Source organism: Emys orbicularis, chromosome 9 (genome assembly GCF_028017835.1).
Source record: "Emys orbicularis isolate rEmyOrb1 chromosome 9, rEmyOrb1.hap1, whole genome shotgun sequence".
NCBI classification, from domain to species: domain Eukaryota; kingdom Metazoa; phylum Chordata; order Testudines; family Emydidae; genus Emys; species Emys orbicularis.
This window is the reverse complement of record NC_088691.1, coordinates 18063241-18084812: the sequence shown is the minus strand read 5'-3', so window position 1 is coordinate 18084812 and position 21572 is coordinate 18063241. Positions and strand designations below refer to the sequence as shown.

The window sequence follows — 21572 nt, the reverse complement described above, 5'->3', positions numbered from 1 at the left end:
AAAATGTTTAATAAAATACTAGAAATTTATCAAAAATAGCTATAAAATATAATTTTCATGAAACAAAATTAACTACTTGCACCTGTAGTATTGTCCATCCAAGTTCTTGTATGTGCAAAGTCTCAGATATGCATATATTGTGACAGACTGATAATATCCTGAACAAACTGGATGGAACTAAAATAAACGTTACTGAATTAAATTAAACTGTATCAAATTAGGATTAATACTTTTGGGACATGTATTAAAAATGAAATTGTCTCTGTGTTATTGTAGCATTGTATGTACTTTCTCTAGCAGGGAGGGGAGATGTTAATATACTTCCTCCATTATCAACACTTTGAAGCCACTCACCTGATGGCCACACACACCTCCTCCCCCCTACATCCCAAGACCTCAGTTCTAGGCCTGTATGTTCTTACATCTTTACTGAGAAATGAACAGTAGAGGCAGGGAACTTTGCAGCCTGGAAATATTCCAGTCAAAGCAAGAAGGATACATGTCTCCACTCAAGAGAGGAAACAGATGGGGAGCTTGAAGCCTAAAAGTGGGTGCCCTTGCTGGACAACTGAGGGGATGTACTGGTGCAGTTGTCCTCAACTGTGACACATGTAAACTGCATTTGCCTGTTTAAGCTGAGTAATTTCCACATGCATAGCCAAAGTTTCCCATGTAAAAACTTGCCCATAAGGAAAATGAAAAACTTGAACTGCAGGTGGAATTTAAAGGCCAGATAATATAGTACCTCAGCAATATTCTTACCCAAGTTCAGACAGCTGGGTTATCTGGAATGCATTTGTTTTTTTGTATGAACATTTCATGAGACTTGATTTGGACCACTTAAAAAGACTTGCTTCTTTTTTTTGCCTTTCAGTAGTTCTCACTCCCAGGCATACAGCTGAGCATAGGGAGGATAAGTGTTGGAGATGGCAAAGAAGGAAATTCAACACCAACTCTCATAGTTTTGCATACCATTGCATTTACTCTGTTACTCATTACTAGCTTTAACAACATCTTAGCTTCTCAGATTCTTTGTTTTCAGGTCATGTCTTAATAGAGCTGATATTACTGCTCTATGTGGAATTTCACCATGGACATCCTCAGGACCCCTTTATTTGCCTCTCGCTGGTTCTGCAGCAGATGATGTAAATGGCTCTGCATTTTGGATCAATGTGAAATTTCTGCCAACCAGTGATTTCTTAATACACTATTTTGTAGAAGTGATGACCAGCTATGGAAAATGACACTAAAAATCATGGTTCCAAATTTCTGGACATTTTATAATAAGTATTTATGCGGGTGCATAATGGGGTGTGAAAAGTGTGCAAAAAACTGTCATTACTGCAACACAAAGGTAACCATAACTGCAGCACCTGCGCTCAAGGGACTGCAGGAACTGCTCCCATAGTGCACTGCAAAGAGGATAAGAAGGGGACCCTAACTTCCCTTTGCACTAACTGGAGAACAGCCTGGCTGCACTGCATGAAACAAAGTTGCACCATTGTTTTAGGATACTGCAGCCTCAGCCCTCCCACTGCACACCAGGCATAATTCTTCCCTGAGCTCTTCGTGGGATAGTGTAGCTTTTCACCATCTCCAACTTAGGTCAGTTTGGACTTACAGAAATAAAAATTAAGAGTTGGAGAGTGAGTCCTGACTAGTACACCTTTATGGTTGAAGAAGGACGAAGCTGCATTCCAGACTAATAGCCAGTGGAAATAGGATGGACAAATTAAAAAAACATTGACATATAAACCATACAATAATTTGTGAAAATTCCCATAGTAATATTGCATTGGTAGCTTGCAATGTACTGAAATTAAATCGCATCCCAGTATGTCTAGAAATCAGGGCTTAAATTCAACCAGAGCTGTCCAGAGTGGAGCTCCAGTAATTATTTTCAAACACTGACTCCAGCCTGATGCTGTTGGTTCTCAACCAGGGGTCCATGGCCCTCTAGGGGCCTATGAGCTGGTTTCAGGGGACTGATGGGGCCCCGTGGATGAAGCCTGGAGCCCTGAGCTCTGGCATACCCCGCAGTGAAGAAGCCCCGAGCCCTGGTGTGCCCTGCAGGGCTGAAGCCACGAGTCCTGGCATACCCTCACCACCACAAACTTTATAGCTTTATGTACCCAAGGCCCCAAACAATATCTATCTGAAGACAAACAAAACAAAATTTGTTGTTCTTTCTGCTAATATGAGTGAGGGTACGTGAATGTAACTTAGTTATCAAACTAACTTCAATGTTCCCCAATAGCCATAGATAAATAAGGAGGACCTAGGGTCTAGGGAGGGCCAAGTACCCTTGCTGAGTTACAGAAACATTGTCAGAAAAGCCCGTTTCTATTACATCCACTGTGTGTGCAGCCAATTGTTCCCCTGAGCATACTTGGCTTAAAAAAAGATTTAGAATGATTGAATTATGCATAGATTATGGATACGTGATTTTTCTGAACCCATACTAGAAATTATGAATGATATATAGTAGTACTAAGGAATTATAATGAGAAGAAAAAAATAAGTAGAAAATACTGATGATGCCGTGCTCTTTGCTACGCACTGATACAGCTTAGCCATAGTTGCTATCAAACAAGCCCAGAGGTCTATGACCAAAGAAAATATAAAAAAACATAAATCCTTTATTTTAAAGTGTTTCCTTACTTTCTCCCACATATATCTTTCAGGAACCAGCTACGAGGAGCCTGCAAAAAGAGAGAGCTTCTTATCCCACAGCTTCAAACTCTTTAATATATATTATTAAAAATAATTGTAAAATATTCTTTCATATTCAAACAGCATTTACAGAGTGTCAAAAGAAATCCAAAGATGTTAAGATTCAGAACTGCACAATTCAGACATCCAAACAACCTTAACTCCATCCTATAATAACACCAGGAGAAAAAAAATGAAAACACTGAATGAGTCTTTACAAATCAGTTTAAATGTAATCTGAGATTACAAATATGATTATGCACTAATCATAATTGTATGGTTAATGCATGACATCACTACAGGGCAGAGTTAAAGTTGTTTGTGTGTTTTAGATGTGAATTTCCATATCTGATCATGTTTGAATATTTTAAGATTAGCATAAAAACATAAGAATGGCCATACTGGATCAGACCAATGGTTCATCTAGCCCAGTACCTGTCTTTCAGCAGTGGCCGATACCAGATGCTTAAGAGGGAATGAACAGAACTGGACAATTATCAAGTGAGCCATCCCCTGTCATCCAGTTCCAGCTTCTGGCAGTCAGAGATTTAGGGACACTCAAAGCATGGGGTTGCATCCCTGATCATCTTGCTTAATAGCCAATAGTCTAATAACCCTAGTCATGAACCAGGACCCAACTGTGTTTGACACTGTAGATAGAACAAAAAAATTGTGTCTGCCCCAGAGGGCTTACAATCTAAGTGTGAGACAAGAGACAACAGATGGATATGAACAGATACATGGGAGAGTACAAAGAAACAATGAGAGAATATTGGTCAGCAATTGGTCTCAGCACACCAGCAGCCTAATCACTGTCAAGTTTTTATAGGTATCACGGAAAAGAAAAGATTTAGGAGGATTTTTAAGGAGGATAATGAGGTAGCTGTGCGGATGTTTACGGGGAGCTCCTCCCAAGCATGAGAAAAAGCATGAAGGTGCTTGTTTGAAAATTTAACAAGTGGGCGATGGAGGCTGGCATCATGGGCCAATCACAGGCAGGAGTTGACATCTTGATAATGAATGAGAGATGATTGGTAGGGTGGGGATAGGCAGTGAAGGGCCTTGAAACTGAAGACAGGTAGCTTATATTTGATGTAATAGAGAAGGGGGAGACAGTGGAAGGATGCAAACGAGGAGTGACATGGTCAAAGTGGCAAGTTAAGAAAATTATCTTTGCAGCAGATCATAAACAGATATAAACAAGCAGATATAAGCAGATATTCTGAAGGAATGTTTTTACCCTTATATCACTGATATGTACTCAACCTTAACTCTAAATATACTTTAACATAGTCTCTTTCTGGGAATTAATATTAAAGATGAGAATGACAACTGTCTGTACTTCAGAACTCTATGGAATGCTTGAAACTAGCAGGAAACACTTTTGCCTCTGCTCCACTGTTAGGCAAATACCACATTACTGAATCACAATAGTAAGGAGGAATTGAAATTGTCTCTGTTCTTGGCTGTTACACTTTATGGGCATGATTGTGCAACTCTTGGATGGTGTAAAGCTGGCTCATCCTGCTCCTACACTGACTGACTGCCCCCTCCGCCCCGGAAAGGGATGTATTGAAAGAGTAAGGGGACATGATGTAGGCAGGAAAGGAGTGGGAAAGAGATCCACTGTTCTCAGCTGGTGTAGGGTGAAGCTTTTGAATCAGGAAGCTGTAACCAGCTCTCTGACAATCTCTGGTCCTCTATTAAACTCAGAGAGACATATTATCTAGCCAAGAGGGAAGAAGAGGGAATTGAAATTTATGTGACACAAAGGTCAATTCATGACTTGATTGTAAAATAAATGCCAAGATAAGGGACCCCAATGCTGCCTTTTAGAACTTGTCTTCTTGCATTTGCTCAGTGCTTGCTTCTCACTTATTCTACTGTCATGTTTTGTCAGTACTTTGTGGAGCTGAATCAAAGCTTCATTAGGTTATGTTATTGACTTGCCATGTCATATAGCTTCAAGACATTGCATCAAAATGTCATAATATATGCAATAAATAGGGTCAAAATGTCATTGTGCCATGGCAGTGGCGCTCAACCTTATTACACAGGAGGGCCACATAAACCTGAGCACAACCTTGTGAGGGCCAAACAGATTCTCGTATGTACAGTAATTCGTATGTATGTACAGTATTGTCTATTTAAAAATAAAGAAAAATCAGTGCATAAAAAGTGTATCAGAATGATAGAAAACAGGAAAAAAACAGTAAAGAACACATAATTAAACTCAAATGATGTAAATATGATAATAAAACGCTAATGAGTCGGCCGTTAGTATATTGTGTTGAAGCAGGCCATGGGCCTTATGAAATACTTTGGTGGGCCATGTACGGCCTGCAGGCCATAGGATGGACACCTGTGTACTATGGCAAACTGGTACTGTGTTGCCTCAAAATAGTGACAACTGCATCAAAATGATAGGGGGTACTGTATCAAAATGGAGATGCTGTGTATCACAAGGGTGTTGCACTGTAATGAAATGGCATTGTGTCATGTTAGAACACAATACATCTGTACACTTCAGCACAGCATCCGAAGTGCCACATTGGGTCAAAACAGTGATAAGTGCCTAAAAATGACTCCATTTGATTAATGCAGTGCTATACAGTGCAAAATTGTGGCACACTATCAAAAGTGTATCAGACTATGTAAATACAATGATACACTACGTCAAAACAGGTGACTCATATCAATATCTCTTAGCACAGCATCAATAGACAGCTACATCCTGTTAAAACAGGACTGCCCAGTATCACAGCACTTCACCATGCCAATGTGCCCTTGAAACTCCCTTACCAGAGGTGTGATGATGTCATTTTTAAGGGCAGCAAGTTCCTGAGCTGAGGAAAGATTTTGCTGAGATTCATTGTGGCACTTCTACCCTTGGCTTAAGCTCTGGCCTACTGGAAGTACTGGTGGCCTCCGAGTAGTACAGTATACATTTGGTGTCGTGGGGACCCATTTCACCTTGCATTTGAAAAATCTGGCTCAGTTTTCTGTAGGTGGGGTGTATTGGGTGTATATGGGGGGGGGGGGTCAGGCTAGTTGGTATAGAAATTCCTGAGGACTGAATTTGTTGTGTAATATATGGGGTGTGCCTGGGGCAATGGTCACTGTTTATATGGACAGTGTTCCTGTGGGGTTGGGTAAACTGTGTGTGTATGAAGGTGGATCTGAAGGAATAGTCAGTGTGTGTATGTGGACTATGTGCCTGGGGGATAGTGTGCATTGTGTGTAGAGGAGATGGATCTCGGAGAATGCTCATTGTAACGGGGGGGGGGGGGGGGCTGTGTCTAGGGGATTGTGTGCATTGTGCATATATGGGTGGTGGTGTCTATAAAGCGGGTGGGCCTGTAGGGGTGTGTGTGTATGGGGGTGGTTGGGCCTATGGGATGGTGTGCACTACGTATGTGTATATGTGTGGGGGTGAATCTGTGGGATGTGCTGTGTGCGTCGGGGGCAAATCTGTGGGTGGGGTGTGCTGTATGCATGGGAAGGGCGAGCCTGTGGGTGGGGTGCGCTGTGTGTTTGGGGAGTCTGAGTGGGCGGGTGAGGTATGCATGGAAGGGGGGGTCTGAGCCTGTTGGTGAGATGCACTGTGTGCATGGGAGGCCAAACTTGTGGATGGGGTGCGCTGTGTGCCTGGGGTGTGTGCTGTGTATGTGTGGGGGTGAGCCTGTGGGGTGTGTGTGGGGTGAATCTGTGGGTGGTGCGCTGTGTGCATGGAAAGGGCAAGCCTGTGTGTGGGGTGAACCATGTGTGTGTGGGGTAGGGTAACCAGATAGCAACTGTGAAAAAAACGAGACAGGAGGTGTGTGTGTGTGGGGGGGGTAATAGGTGCCTATATAAGAAAAAGTCCCAAACAACAGGACTGTCTCTTTAAAAACGGGACATCTGGTCACCCTAGTGTGGGGTGAGCTGTGTGTGGGGGGGTGAGCCTGTGGGTGGAGTGCGCTGTGTGCATGGGGGGTGTGCCATGTGTGTGGGAGGCTGAGACTGTGGATAGGGTGCGCTGTGCGTATGGGCGGTGAGCCTGTGGGTGGGATGCTTTGTGCCTATGGGGGTATGCGTTGTGTCTGTGGGTAGGTGTGCACTGTGTGTGGGTGGTGAGCCTGTGGGGGGTGAACTCCGTGTATGTCTGGTATGAATATACTATGTAAGTCGGGATGTGGGGATGGGCACTGCGGGTGGGAGAGAAGAAGGGCCCTCCTTGTTCTTCCCTTCTCTGACACGCTCTCCGTCCCTTGACGCTACGGCTGTGTGCTCTTGAGCCCGTGTGTAAGGGGCTTCCTTCCAGCCCCCTCCCCTGTCTGAAGCAGCAGGGACGGTTGCCTTTGCACTCGGCCCCAACGGTCGCTCGCGCGCTGACGGGTTGTTTACTTCCTCGGCAGCGTCAGCAACCCCGACCCCCGCCACCTCCTCCCTCCCCACTTTCTGTGGTTGGCTCCCCCAGCAGCCAATCACTGCTGCTTCCAAACTATAAACCAAGCGGAGGGGGTGGGAAATTCTCCTTTCAAAAAAAATTGTTGGAATACGCTACATTAGTTGGAGGTGCTGATTGGACGGGGCAGTAGGCGGTTAAGCGCTGACTGGCATATCCGGCTGCTAATTATTCTAAATCCTCACCTCTCGTTGTACTCACTCTTCCACATACACGCCAAATCCCGCCTCCGTCTCCCGTATCTCTGTGTGTGAAGCGCTGATTGGACAATACACAAGTTGTCCATCCATCTGCCAGTCACCTTAAGCTCCGCCTAACTTTTCACCCTCTCGTCTCGCTTACATCGCCGACAGACAGAAGCTGTTGCCGACTTTCATTGGTCCAAAGCGCTGCCGATCCATCAGAACCTCTCCTCTTTCGGATTGCGCACAGACCCTCCACATTTCCCGATTCCTGATTGGGCCACCTAGGAGCTGTCTCCGTCTCTTATTGGTCTATTCCTCTGTCACTCCAGGGAGAGGCCGTTCGGCTCTCCATTCTCACCCTCACTCTACACACTGAAACACAGATGACCCCGCCCCCGGCTGATTGAAGCCCCGCCCCGTCCCCTGTACTTGCCCTCCCCCCTCCCTTGCAGCGTCACGTGATGTTTTCGCCGTGGTACCGCTGAGGCAGCTTGTGTGAGTGAGTGTAGCAGAGCCCGGCGCGTTGCGACCGGCCGGGAGCGGCGAGCGAGAGGGCAAGCGTTGCAGTCACTGGCGAGCTCGCGTGCGGAGTGGAGCCGAGCCCTCCGGCGCCTCATGTCCAGGCGGGCTTGGAGGACGCTTCCCTTGTGAGGGCGGATTCCCCCCTACCCCAGCTCGCTGGCCCCTAAGATGGCGAGTGGGATGAATGGCCCGGGCGGAGGAGGTGATAGTACCGCGGCCAGGGGCGCCGAGGCGGAGTTGGGCTCCCGGAGCGTTGGAGGAGGGGTCGCACCCTGCCACGGGGCTGGAGTGCCTAGGACTGCTACTACGGCTGAGGAGCAGCAGGAGCTGGGCGAGAGCGGCCCCTACCCGCCCACTCAGCCCCACCACCTGCTGCTGCTGCTGAAAAGATCGCCCAGCGCCTCCTTGTGCCTGGTGCAGGAGGAGGAGGTGCCCGCTGCTGCGGCTCCCACAGGGCGAGGAGCCCTCTCTGGTGGGCGAGGTGGCCAGCCAGCTCCCACAGCACGAGGAGCTCCTCTGCCAGCTGCTCCTTCCGTGGCTCCTGTGGGGGATGACGTGAGGAAATGTGGCTACCTGAGGAAGCAGAAGCATGGCCACAAGCGCTACTTCGTGCTGCGGGCTGAGAGCCACCTGGCCCCAGCGAGGCTTGAATACTATGACAGTGAGAAGAAGTTCAAGAGCAGCCTGAGGGCAGCGGCAGCTGCTAGTGGGTCTGCTGTCCTCTGCTGTCCCCCTCCCAAGCGAGTGATCCCCCTGTACCAGTGCTTCACAGTCAGCCGGAGGGCAGATGCCAAGCATAAGTACATCATTGCCCTTTATACCAAGGATGAATACTTTGCCATGTTGGCTGAGAATGAGGTGGAGCAGGAGGCCTGGTACCAGGCAATCAGTGAACTCATGAATCAGAGCAAGAGGGGGTTCTTAGAACAGGAGGACCAGACAGATCAGCAGATGGATGAGGATGATGAACATTATGGAACTGCGCTTAGACCAGGCACAATATACAAAGAGGTGTGGCAGGTTAATGTGAAGCCCAAGGGACTGGGGCAGACAAAGAACCTGACTGGTGTGTACAGGTTGTGCTTATCTAGCAAGGCTATCTACCTAGTAAAGCTGAATTCAGAGGTACCTGCTGTCCACTTGCAGCTAATGAACATCCGCCGTTGTGGGCACTCAGAGAACTTCTTCTTTATTGAGGTGGGCAGATCTGCTTCCATTGGGCCTGGTGAACTGTGGATGCAAGTGGATGATTCAGTAGTTGCCCAGAATATGCATGAGACCTTCCTAGAGACCATGAAAGCTCTCAAGGCCTTTACAGAATTCAGGCCCCGCAGCAAGAGCCAGTCATCTGGTGGTGGCAGTGGTACCAATCCTATCTCCTTTATCACCACTAGGAGGCATCTGGGCAACCTGCCTCCTAGCCAGACTGGCTTGCAGAGAAGATCCAGAACTGAGTGTGTTACTGGGGGGACTCCGCCCACCACCAAGAGTAGCAGTTCATACCGCTTCAGAACATCTAGTGAAGGGGAAGGGACAATGACCAGACCTTTCAGATCAGTGACTGGGAGTCTGATCCATTTGAACACTGCAAGGATGAACTTGGGCCGGCAAGAAGGGAGTGGAAGGTATGTCAGAGCAGCTTTCACCTCTTCTTATCATACCAGGTCTGCCTCCCTACCAGTGTCTCATTTCCCCTCCACCACCAGCCCCATTAGTGTTTCTTCCAGTAGTGGCCATGGCTCTGCCTCAGATACACTAACCAGGCCTTCCAGTTCATCTGTCTGTGGGTCCCCAAGTGATGGGGGCTTTATTTCTTCTGATGAATATGGCTCTAGCCCTGGGGATTTCAGGTACTTTCGTGTCAGAAGTAATACTCCAGATTCCTTGGGAAACACACCACCTATCAGAGAAGAGAATTGTTTAAGTGAATACATGTCCATGAATAAACAGCAAACGGATGATAGCTCAAGGGATGACTATATGGAAGCTGAAAAATGCTTCAGAAAAAGAACTTATTCTCTGACTAAACCAACTTCTATAACAGTGCAGCAGAAAACAACACAAACCACGGCTTCTTTAGATGAAGATTCTGCAGGAAGGCACAGACAGTTACCTTGTTCGGGATCACCAAAATTAAAAGAGAGCCATGAACCTGACTACAGTGATGCTACCCTTGATTCTGTATGTAACCAAAGCAGAAGTAAAGCCAGGGATGATGGATACATGCCAATGATGCCAGGAGTTGCGTCTTCACTCACAAGCAACAATGATTATTTGCCAATGACTCCTAAAAGTGTGTCTGTCCCCAAACAAATTAGTAATTCTTGGTCGTCATCTCAGGTGGACTCCAGAGGATATATGATGATGTTTCCCAGGGCTAGTTCTTCACCTGTACGAAGTCCATTGGCTGGATTTATTTCTAAAGGGGGTAATGAAAAGGTGACAAATGAGTATATGGATATGTCACCTGGTAATTCAGCAGTTCCAAAACAGCCCAGTGATTCAAATTGTATTCATACCAACACTGTTTCCAAAGGCTTCAGTTCATATTTCTCTCTGCCACGAAGCTTTAAGACATTATCAGGACAAAATGGAGATCATAATGAATATGTTCCAATGTCCTCACCTGGAAAACTGTTATATGATGAACATGAAAATGTCAAATGTGTCAACAGTGAACCGTTAGCTAATGGCATTTCTAAATCATCCGCTGTGAAAGTGTCAGATGAAGGACTTGCACAGAACAGGGCTACCAGGCCTACAAGACTTCCCCTAGGTACAAGAGGAAGTAATACTATACCAAGAATGTACGATCGAACAGTTCCACCTGAGCCAACTAGCCCTGGTGAATACATAAATATTGATTTCAGTGAAAAAGCAAGTAATACACCATATTCTTTATCTGCAGAAGGATCTCCATCATCTCTAGGATCGAGTAGTGACCACAGACAGTCGCCACTTTCTGATTACATGAGTGTTGACCTTGATGTGCAGTCACCAAAAGTATCAAAGGAACTGTCAAATTCTTTAACAGATATTTCAATTTATGCAAGTTCCAGTATCCCCAGAAACCAGCCAAATGATTATGCTAGACTTTCATTTGATACTGCTTGTGTTAGCAGTACAAGTAGTAGGGCTGATGATTACACAGAGATGACTTTCAATATGGCAACGACACCACTTAGGCCTTTTACCGCAGAATCCAGCAATGGTATAAAGATCGATAGTCCTTCTTCCATTGTAAATCGACTGTGCATTGTTGACGGATATTCAGGTAGCGGTAGCTTCTCTGTTCCTAGCTCTGATTCTCCCATGGGACCTAAGGTGATTCGAGCTGACCCACAAGGCAGAAGAAGGCACAGTTCTGAAACATTCTCTTCTACTGGGGCTGTAACTACTTCCTCTTCTTTCTTTACTGATAGTAGCAAAAGACACAGCTCTGCCTCATTTGACAATGTTTGGTTGAAACCTGAGGAAAACCTTTCTGATGGTCACGAAAGCAAGATGTCCAGGGATACCTCAACTGGATTTCAGAATGGCTTAAACTACATAGCTTTGAATTTATGTGATGATTCTATGAACTGTGAGGCAAGAACTAATACACCAACTTGCCATCTCCAAAATGGTACTTCAAATTTGGACAGTGGAGCTTATGTAAGCATAGATTTCACCAGATCTGATGGTTTGAAGTGTAACTCTGCAAGAAAAGGTTTGTAACTTTAAAAATGTTTTCATATGAAACGTTTTGGTACAGGAATTCGATGTCACAATTGATATAAACATAGTGTTCAATTGACTTATATTTTAAAATGGGGAAATATTATTGTAAATTTCTGTATGTCTTATTTTAAGTTGTTTCTGGTTGCACAACAGTGTGGTAGGCATAGAAGAAATGCAAAAGTCAGTATCTGGCCTGAAGAGCTTAGCATTATCTAGCCCACTCTTACATTGACCCGCTGAGCAAAATATTAAAATATATTGTCTAACTACCGTCAAGCTGGACTGTATAAAATATTTTAACTTGATAAAACCTTGATCATGCTCTAAATCATGGCTTCTCAATCTAGGGTCATGATCACCCTACTCTTGTTCATGACAGGTGGGATCCCAAATTTTCTTCTTTTGTAACATGGGATAATGGAAAAGATCAAAAGCCACTAAATTGAGTTTAAAAATCCAATTTGGATTTCAAATACAGTACTTTATTAAAGTGAAAAGAAATGAACTTTATGTTCTTATATGGATGGTATGTGGATACCTGCTCTTTTCAAGTACAGTCAAACCTCTGTGTTCTGAAACTCGGTTAACCAGACCTCTAGGTTGCCCAGAAGTTTGTCTCCCCTGAGATTTCTGTTCTTGATATCTCTCTAACCTGCTGAGAATCCATCTTCTGAGGGTTTAAAAAAGAAGTTTATGGAAAGCAGGATGTCAAGAAGCTAAGTTCCTGCAAAGTTTAGTAATTCTGTTCCTTGATATCCCTACCCTCCAACTTCATTATCTTAGGTATGAGTTTCCAGCAGGATATGAGGGGTTGGTAGGCCCATAAATCCCCACTCTCCTGTATCTCCTCCTGAGGGTCTGCTGAGCCATTCAGCCTATGGGAAGCCAGATAACTGTATTAATAGGAGCAATCAGCAGGTTTTGAAGTCTGTACCCAGGATCGGGAAAGAGAATGCAAACTTCAAAGCTGGGTAGCCAGGTTTCCCTGATTTGAATCTTAACCAGTTTAAAGTAATTAAAGTATCAATTGTATTTATCTCTAATGTATACATTTAAAAACAAAACAATCCTGGGAGAAATGACAACTCTTGTCTGACTACCCTTAAGCAGATGAGGGAAAAGAAATATTAAGCTCTCTGCTGTTCTGGAGGCAGTAGGAAATGGTAGTTCCTCAGCTGGATCTCTTATTGTGGTTCCATCCACACTCTCCACCTCATGAAGCATCTGTCAGTATTTATGTCCTACCATACACTGTATTTCTTAAATCCTAGAACTTCAAGACTTTACCTTGGAAGCACAATCCATATTTTGAGGTGTATATACTATTCTCTTCTAGCCCCTCATGATAGTCCACTTCTGATTATCTTCTCCTGCGGAGGGAAGGAAACAGTAGATGGCAGACAGCAATATCTTTACCTCTTCCTTTGCAAAAGTGGTATTTGTAGTTTGTAACTTATGACTCCTCAGATGAAATATCTAGTCATAGTTGAACAGTGGTATTTTGTCCACTCTTGTAAACAGTGAGGAGAGAAAAAGAAAAAACAGGGGAAAGGGTATTAATAGCTATCCTATACTTGTGGCACCTTAGAGACTAACACATTTATTAGAGCATAAGCTTTCGTGGGCTACAACCCACTTCTTCGGATGCATCCGAAGAAGTGGGTTGTAGCCCACGAAAGCTTATGCTCTAATAAATTTGTTAGTCTCTAAGGTGCCACAAGTACTCCTGTTATTTTTGCGGATACAGACTAACACGGCTGCTACTCTGAAACCTATCCTATACTTATCACTGCTTGGGAATGCAAAGCAATCTTTGTACCTCTACATAGTCTATTACTGTAATTAATGTTGAATAATCTATTTTCTATCTTCACCTTAAAGTCTGTACATATGTTTAAATTTATTTGTAAGATATTATGTATGAATTTAAAATTTGAGAGCCTTTAATACTGGAAGCTATAACACTGACTCAGCATACTATTTGAAGTCTGGCAGCCACTGCTTGGGGCTTCTCAGAAATGTGTGGTTTGCCTTGTTTGCTTTGTTTTTGCTTTGTTTTCTTGGTTGGGATCAAATTTAGAAGACTGAAAGTTGCCAATCCAAAAAAAAAAAAAAAAAAAAAAGCTTTTTTCTGAAGTGCCAAAGACCTCTAACTTCAAAAGATCTGCCTACTAAATCAAAAGCATTTTGGTTGATACAGCCAATTTGATGAAAAATCCTACTGATCTTAGGTTTTAAAGTCCTGTAAGGATGCTATGTTGTAATTATATTCAGTAAAGTATAATTTCCCACATAGTGGGAGAAAGATCAGAGGAGCCAATTCTGGCCATGTTACTAATCTTACATATAAAAAATATTTAAAGGGAGTCTAAAAAGTTGCACTTCTGTCTGAAACATTTTATTTATTAGTGTAACAGAAAATATCTAAAATTACTGTGATTGGAAGCTTTTTTTTCTGTAATCCCTTCCTCCCTTCTGCCTCCCACTTTGTTTATTTTATGCATTTGACAGCACTTTGCATACAGTTGGTTTCAATGTTTCCCTTGTACATTCAGTTGGGTTGTTATGTAAGTCTTTCATATAGTGGCAAAAGCTTTTAAAAACAGAAGAGATTGTGTTCATAAAACTTTACACTTGCCTGAGCTGCTTGCAGTACATGATATTGCTAGATTTCAAGTTGATGGCGGCCCTTTAACTATTAAAAATATATACTCCTTCAAAACAAGGTCCAAAAGCCAGTTTCCTCCTAAAAGCAGCATAATATAATTATGGTACATAAAGAAGTGAGGTGGGTGGTGTGTGTGCATTTATGGGTGGCCCTCAGACAGACTCAGTGGTGAACAAACTAATGTATAATACAATAATTTACTTATTTTAGTTCAGATAAATTTCCTACATCTGTTTCTACATCACTTACAAATTGTTGATCCAAGTTAGATATGGGGTCTTAACATTCATTCAGCACATCCAGAGTATATATGTGGACCATAACAAGAACATGGCTTACAAAAATGGTTTAATTTTTTCACAGATCATTAATAAAGTCCCTACTCACTAAACAGAACTTTGCCATGTTCTATTATGGTAAGGTTTTGATTTTAATATTTAATGAGAAAGCATAGCGTTTCTCTCCCCAAAGTGATGGATTTTGTGACAGGATTTTAAACAAAAAAAAGCTAAAATTCTTAATTTTTTTATTTTGGACAAGGAAGGTTCCTTCCTCTTAAGTCTGACCAGGAGTGTGATATGTCTCTGTAACAAATTAATGTGTTTACTACATTTGCAAACTTTTGGCTGAGCTTTACATTCTCTCCCATTCTGCCCTCCCCCCCACCCCCTTCTTAAATCCTACTCCTCACTCAATTTGTTTGCCTGGGAGGGGGAAAAATCCACTTTTAAGGTGACTCCTGTGTATAATGAAATATTTGTCTTTAAAAATGGTTTAGTATGTTTAATGATTATGTATATTTATCTAATGTAAAGATACAATCTAGCTAAGGTATACAGTTTTAACTGCAGCTTTAATATGAGAGGGAGTGTGCTTCCTAATGCACTACTGATCCCAAGTTCTGCTTCCTAAATTTCATCTGGTTCAGTGACGTGAAACAACCCTTCATATTTCCCCATTCATGAAATGGAAAGAGGAGGGGCAGGATGTTAACCCTAAATGGATGGAAAAAGAAAACTGGTCTGCCTTGAGGTTTTTTAGGCCTAGGCAAAATTGGATTCTAAGGTGGTGAGACTATATAGTACTAAAATAATACAGGATTTTGATTTCTAATGTTTACATTTTTAGGAATTCATTGAACAAGACAGCTTCCTCTTTGAAGTTGTCACATGATATTAAGAGGCAAGCATTTTGCATTTTTGATTATATGAATCTGAGTCATGGAATTTTGTCCTCGAGTGCAGAACTCTAAAGCTACTTCAAACAGCGTTCTGTTAATGTATACCTTATTATTGCACCTTGTAGAAACTGAGGTGGATAATGAGAATCGGGTTATAATAAACTATAGGAAAGAATTATATATAGTTCAAGTATGTTTCTTCAAGACCAAACATTACTCTGTTCAGAGAAAATGTTATATACGGCTTAATATCACCCCACTTTTTCCCCTCCCACTCTTGTATCATGTTTCTTCTTACATGTTTTGCATAACATTTTTATGCTAATTGTCTTGGAGCCTTTAAAATAAAATCTTTTAAAATGCAAGTGTCTCTAGATTTAGAAGGGAGGAGGCTAAAGGCTGTAAAACAGAATTTATTCTAATTTCTTTCATGGTAGTTTTCATAATTTAGATTTATAAACATGACGGGAAATAATGTATATCGGTCATTCTGAAAAATTCACAAATCGGGAGTTTTATTTAACTATCTTTTAGTAGTTAATAATTAAAATTCTGCAGTTACTTGACCAGTAATTGCCCTTTTTGGATTTGAGGCTTGTGGCTTTTTAAACTTCTCTTCAAACTGAGGCAGTTTTATATTGGCAGAGTAGTATATTAAAAATAACTTTAAATAACCTACTGTAATATGTCTGCACATTGACATATACCCTGGATCTTTGAAGTCTGTATGGTAGGGATAATACTTCTTGGAGAAACATTTTAATCTTGTGGTAACATAATTTAACAACCTGAGTGACTTGCTGCAATGCTTAAAAATACACAGGATCACTTCTCAAGTGTAGGTGAATGAACTATTGAAAGCAGAACAGATTTTCTCTCACTGTTTATAGCGTAGGAGTGAATTAATTATGATATCTTTGACCAAAATTCATTTTTACTTGTAACTTAAGAAAAAAGCTGAATTAAGAAAAATAACTCTCTTGACACTGTGATATATTACATTTTGTTAAATATAATCTGATACTGCTCTGATTGTGCTAATGCAGATTCTGAATCCTTGGTTGCAGCTAGTTTTCAAACATATTTCCCTCCCCCGCCCCCTTTAATTGTTGCTCCCAATCACAAATTTCCTGTTTCTCTCAAATGTAGCCACAGTGGCCACATGCAGCCATCAGGGGCTTTTCTTGCAGCCAGAGCCTCCTGGAGGGGCAGAGCAGCGGCCCCTCCCCTGGGGCCGCCACCAGTGGTTGGGCCCTGCCCCCCTCTGGAGACACAAAAGCTGGAGGAGCAGGCTGGGAGGGGCCGGGTGGGGGGCAGGCTACAGCCACAGGGCTTTGAACTCCATCCCCGGGCCCGTCACTTGGACATGGGACTTTGGACTCGGTTCCCTGGCTGCACGAGGTGGTGGGCTCTGGCCCCAAGCTCACGCCTCCGCCATCGCCCGAGCTCCTATTGCCCGCCCTACCCAGTTCCCTATCCAGGGCTTAATTTGTCCCTAGGCTTGCCAGGGCTGAGTAAGTCTGTAAAAAGTGATATTTGTATGTTTGTTAATAACAGTTTTCACAGCAGACTTAGTAGCTAGCAAGTCTTTTTTTTTAAAAAAAGAAGCAACAACAACAAAAAAGAGGCAAGAATGTGCAAAGCACCTATTAGTGTTTCTGTTCTGTTTAGGTTCAGTAAAGAATAGAGACAACTCTACATTATTTTTATTATTGAGTCTGCAAAAAAACTACATAAATAAATTACAATTATTTGGACATGTATATGTGCATATTTATTTGTTTTTCCTAAAGTTAATTATTTTAGGAAAAAGTGTCAGAGCAGCCATTAGCAAGAGATGGCTACCAAAAATTTTGTTCTGAGAATCTGGAGCATGTACTATAACTAGTAACTTCAGTGATGTGTGATCAATTCTAGAAAATGAAAATGAACCAGCCATGCCTGCTGAGGAAGGCTAAGTTATTTTTTAATTCAGTATTGAATGGATCTCTGTTTTTCTCTTTCATCTTAAATTAGAGCCTTAGGTTAGTGCCTTGTTACTGCCCTTCTACTATTGCCTCTACAATTTCAAACTCTCGCTTCCTAATTTTGCATTTGAAGGTGTAGAAATCACATCATTCCTCTTGTGGATGGGTGGGAGCAAAAGCTTGTAAAGCTTATCCAATCCTTCCAGGAACTCCTAAGTCTGCTCAGGTTTACTTACTGCTGGACGTTGCCTCCATTTATTTATTTTATTTTCTTATGCTCACTGGAATGCAGCAATAGGTGCAGTTCACCTTGTTCACTTTTGTGAGCACTGTCCGAGTAAATTCTCTGTCTTATTCTGAAAAGACCTAGTGGGTTTGTCTCATCCTGGATCAATTAACTCATGGGGGGGAAAAGTTGGTTTTGGATGATATGAGATAAGCAAGACTGAATTGTAGTTGTATTCCTTGGACATAATTTGGTATCTATGGATTTCTAGGAGCTCCCGTGTTCCCAGTAGACCCCTGTTTCTACTTGTTCCTTCAGTTCACTTTTGAGAAGAAAGTATTCTTGCATCCACTCCCTAGTAAAATAAACAACAAAAAAGATCTTCAATCTAATTTTATTTAAAACAATCTAGGAGAGTATCAACTGAGCTTCAACTAAAAGAGGACTGGAGTAATAAATAACTGGGGAAAGAATTGTTTAAATCTTTGTTTTTGGAGGCAGGGGATAAAATTTTACTGCTGTTTGTCCTGATACTTTGATAGTGTACTGCTGTGTGACTCATACTTAAATGGCTGTAATGACCTGGAGAGCTGCCTTATTGGCCCACCCTGCAAATTGCTGTTTGACTTCTTTCCTCACATGTAGCTTAATTAGCATATTAAAGACCATCTAATGATCAGTTTATACTATTACACAGGTTGAAACACAAATGTTGTCCTCACCCGTTTTTGAGAATTAAAATACGCCTGCCAGATCAAGAGAAGAGAAGGAACAAGCACTCATCCAAGTTCACTAGGGAGAAAGAAAAGCTGATCCGTTCTGTTCTAGTTGAAACTGAAGCAGTCTCAGAAAGTTCATGAGCCTTAGTAACAGTTTAAATGTTAGTTGAGAGACCCTTGAACATTGGGAAGTTGTGGGATAGCTGAAGGCTGTAATGAGGCAGAGGTAATCAGTCTTATCCATTAAGTCTGTCAGGATGACAAATCTGAAACATATAATGGTGTCCAAAGGCTCTTGAGTTCTTAGTCAGAGTTTGGATTTTGAGGGTTTTTGCTTTTGATCACTGGTTCAGGAGCAATGTTTAGAAAAAGTTGATTGGCCTGCAAGAGGGTTCTCCTGCTCCCTCCAGCAGGTAATGAAACACAAAGTGTTAATGCAAAAGGGTTGCCTACTTTAAAACTTTTTTTTTTAGTATTTTTGCTGTATTGTTGAATATTTACAGTATAAATCTCTAGTAGTCTGGCAAAACTTTTAACCATGACAGAAGTACACATTATTATTCTCTTAGTAAAGGCTTATGAGATCACTTGCACTATAAGCAGATCTGTTTCCACATTTGAGGTGCTATGCTCGTCCAGTAAAATGGAGAAAAAATATTGGACTTTTTTTTCACTTGTTAAAATTGACACATAGCTTTTGAAGCAAATTTTGTGAAACTGTTTTATGAAGTTAATATTTAGTAACAAATATTGAACAAAAGTAAAATGCCTGTGCTATTTTATGTTGATTATCAATAATCTAGTGAGTCCCTTTGAGTAAAATTTTAACAGTTGTTCTGTTTGAAGGCTGCGTTTTCAAGCTTTCAGACAGTATACATCATTAGTTCTATTATAACAATTCTTGAGATATAACCACTAAAACCGTGTTAAATTGAAGTTTGCCACCATGTGTTCCTCCCACACCCAATCAGAAGAATACTTGGCTCGTATATAACACTTTTCATTAGTACATCACTGTGCTTTACCAAGGAGCTAAGGATCACAATCCTCATTTTACAGATGGGGAAACTGAAGGACAGACTGACTTGTCCAAGCTCATCCAGCAGGCCAATGGCAGAGCTGGGAATCTCCCAGGTCTTCCAAATTGCAGTCTAATGCTCTAGCCACTGCCTCCACTGATGTGATTTTAATGTCAATATCTTGCAAACAACTATGGCTAGAAAGGAATGTTTTTACAGTTTTGGAAGGGGGGGGGGGTATTTCAGGTTTCCAGTGGTGTAAAACTTTCATTTTTAATTCTGATGATTCACATGGTCAGTTGAACACTAAAATCTACTTATTTTCTAAGCTCTTAAAGCTCTTTTATTATGTTTGTACAGTGCCTTGCAGAATGGAACTTGAACCTTTAGGAACTACTATAAAACAAATATCAGGTATACCTCATGAAACTTAAAGAATATGGTGACAACTGAACTAAGAATTAAAATTAAACGGTTGAATAAAACTCGTTGCTATTTATAAACTGTATGGCATGTGATAGTTTTTCTTTAGTGATTATAGAAACTTCATGGTGTACAGTGTTGTCACTGTTTTGTGGTCTGGAAAGAAATTAACTGGAAAAAGTACACTGTACATAGAGAAATAACTTCCTGGAAAATCTGACTTTTGAATCCAACAAATGAGTCACCAGCTAGACAGTTGGGTTAACTATGATAACATGAAGGATAACTGAGAAATCCTTCTTTTTGTGAAGTAACACTTTTACTATGTTGGGAATGAATATCTCATAATTTTTTGTCCCTCATCTTAAAATTTGGTTTATTATGTCAGCATGTTGTTTTCATGAAGCTACCCTTTTATCACATGTGAAGAGAGTGGGAATTGGAAGTGGTTATTAATACTTAAAGTAGTATATTTTTGTTTTCGGATTTGAGTATAATTGTAAGGGAAGTGGATATAAGCAGTTTAATGGGAATTGTTAATGGTGAATGTTAAGTTTTGTAGGCCACACACAGAGTTCATAATGGATCCATCTATTTGTATTCTTTATTTATATAGAATTATAAAACTATACAAAGTATCACATCAGTTAATAACTAAATGTTAAGTAAATATTGATATCAAAATGTGCAAACTTTTTTTTTACTATAGAGGCTAACGACTCAATAGTGTTAGCGAATTCAGTAAATATAATGAGTTCCCTTTGGGGTTCGTGTTTAGTAGCATAACTTTTTTTTGGTGGATGGTAAGAGTTCAATTTTTGTAAACTTTTTCTGGTTGATTTTAGTTTCCCTAAATAATTTAATATAACTAAAATTCATGGATATACTTACAAATGATGCTAAAATGTGTGAGAGAGGGTTGTTAACCTAAATATACAGGCTAAATTTTTTGTCTACACTACCCACGTTTTAGCGACACAGCTGTGCCGCTACAGCCGTGCTGCTAAAAGGCACGCAGTGTAGCTGCTGTTTGTCGGTGGGAGAGACCTCTGCCGCCGACAAAAAAAACTTTTACCCCCAAAGAGCGGCAGCAGCTTTGTCCGCAGGAGAGTGCTCCTGCCGACAAAGCGCTATTCACACCGGTGCTTTTCGTCGGTAAAACTTCTTTGTCGTTCGGGAGGTAGGGGGAGTGTTTAAACGCCCCTGAACAACAAAAGTTTTGCCAATGACGTTCCAGTGTAGATAAAGCCTTAGTGAGGCACTTTTGAATGACATCTTTTCCCAAAGGGAACAGTGTGGTTCTTCGCTCCCACCCATGTCAAGCCAGCTTGTTTTATTGTTTATAGCTCTTGCTTAAAAAGCTGAGTTTGCAGTATAATTTTTTTAACTAGATAGCAAGAGAAGCTAAAATGTTGTTGGGATTGATGATGGACTTCTTTAGACAACTAAAGTTTTGAGAGCTTTTAAACAATGTGATGAAGCAGACAGGGTAATTAAATAAAGATAAAAAACCAAAATATACAAAAGATTAATAAGATACACTAAACTGACAGACATGGTTACTTATTAAAATGGCAGTTCTCTTTAAAATGTTGACAAATATCTGGGGTGTCTGTAATTTTGTTGCATTTGCTTTGCAAAAATTGGATCCAAAACATAAAATATTACTGGATGAAAGCCAAAAGAGAATCCATTCCACTTACTGAAAATTGTTGTACTTCAGGCCAGTGATTTAGAAAATTTTAGCAATCTTCTTCAGCAGTAATGCTCTATAGTGAACTGTA

General features: G+C 41.6%; 1 protein-coding gene across 1 annotated transcript in view; it reads left to right on the top strand.

Annotated features, from left to right (window-relative positions):
• The first annotated feature begins 8034 nt into the window (after positions 1 to 8034).
• IRS4 (insulin receptor substrate 4) overlaps positions 8035 to 21572 on the top strand; it is a 30505-nt gene continuing 16967 nt past the window's right edge. Inside the window, exon 1 of the mRNA XM_065410462.1 lies at positions 8035 to 11575. Coding sequence (XP_065266534.1) covers positions 8035 to 11575 — 3541 coding nt within the window. The remainder of the gene's footprint in view (positions 11576 to 21572) is intronic.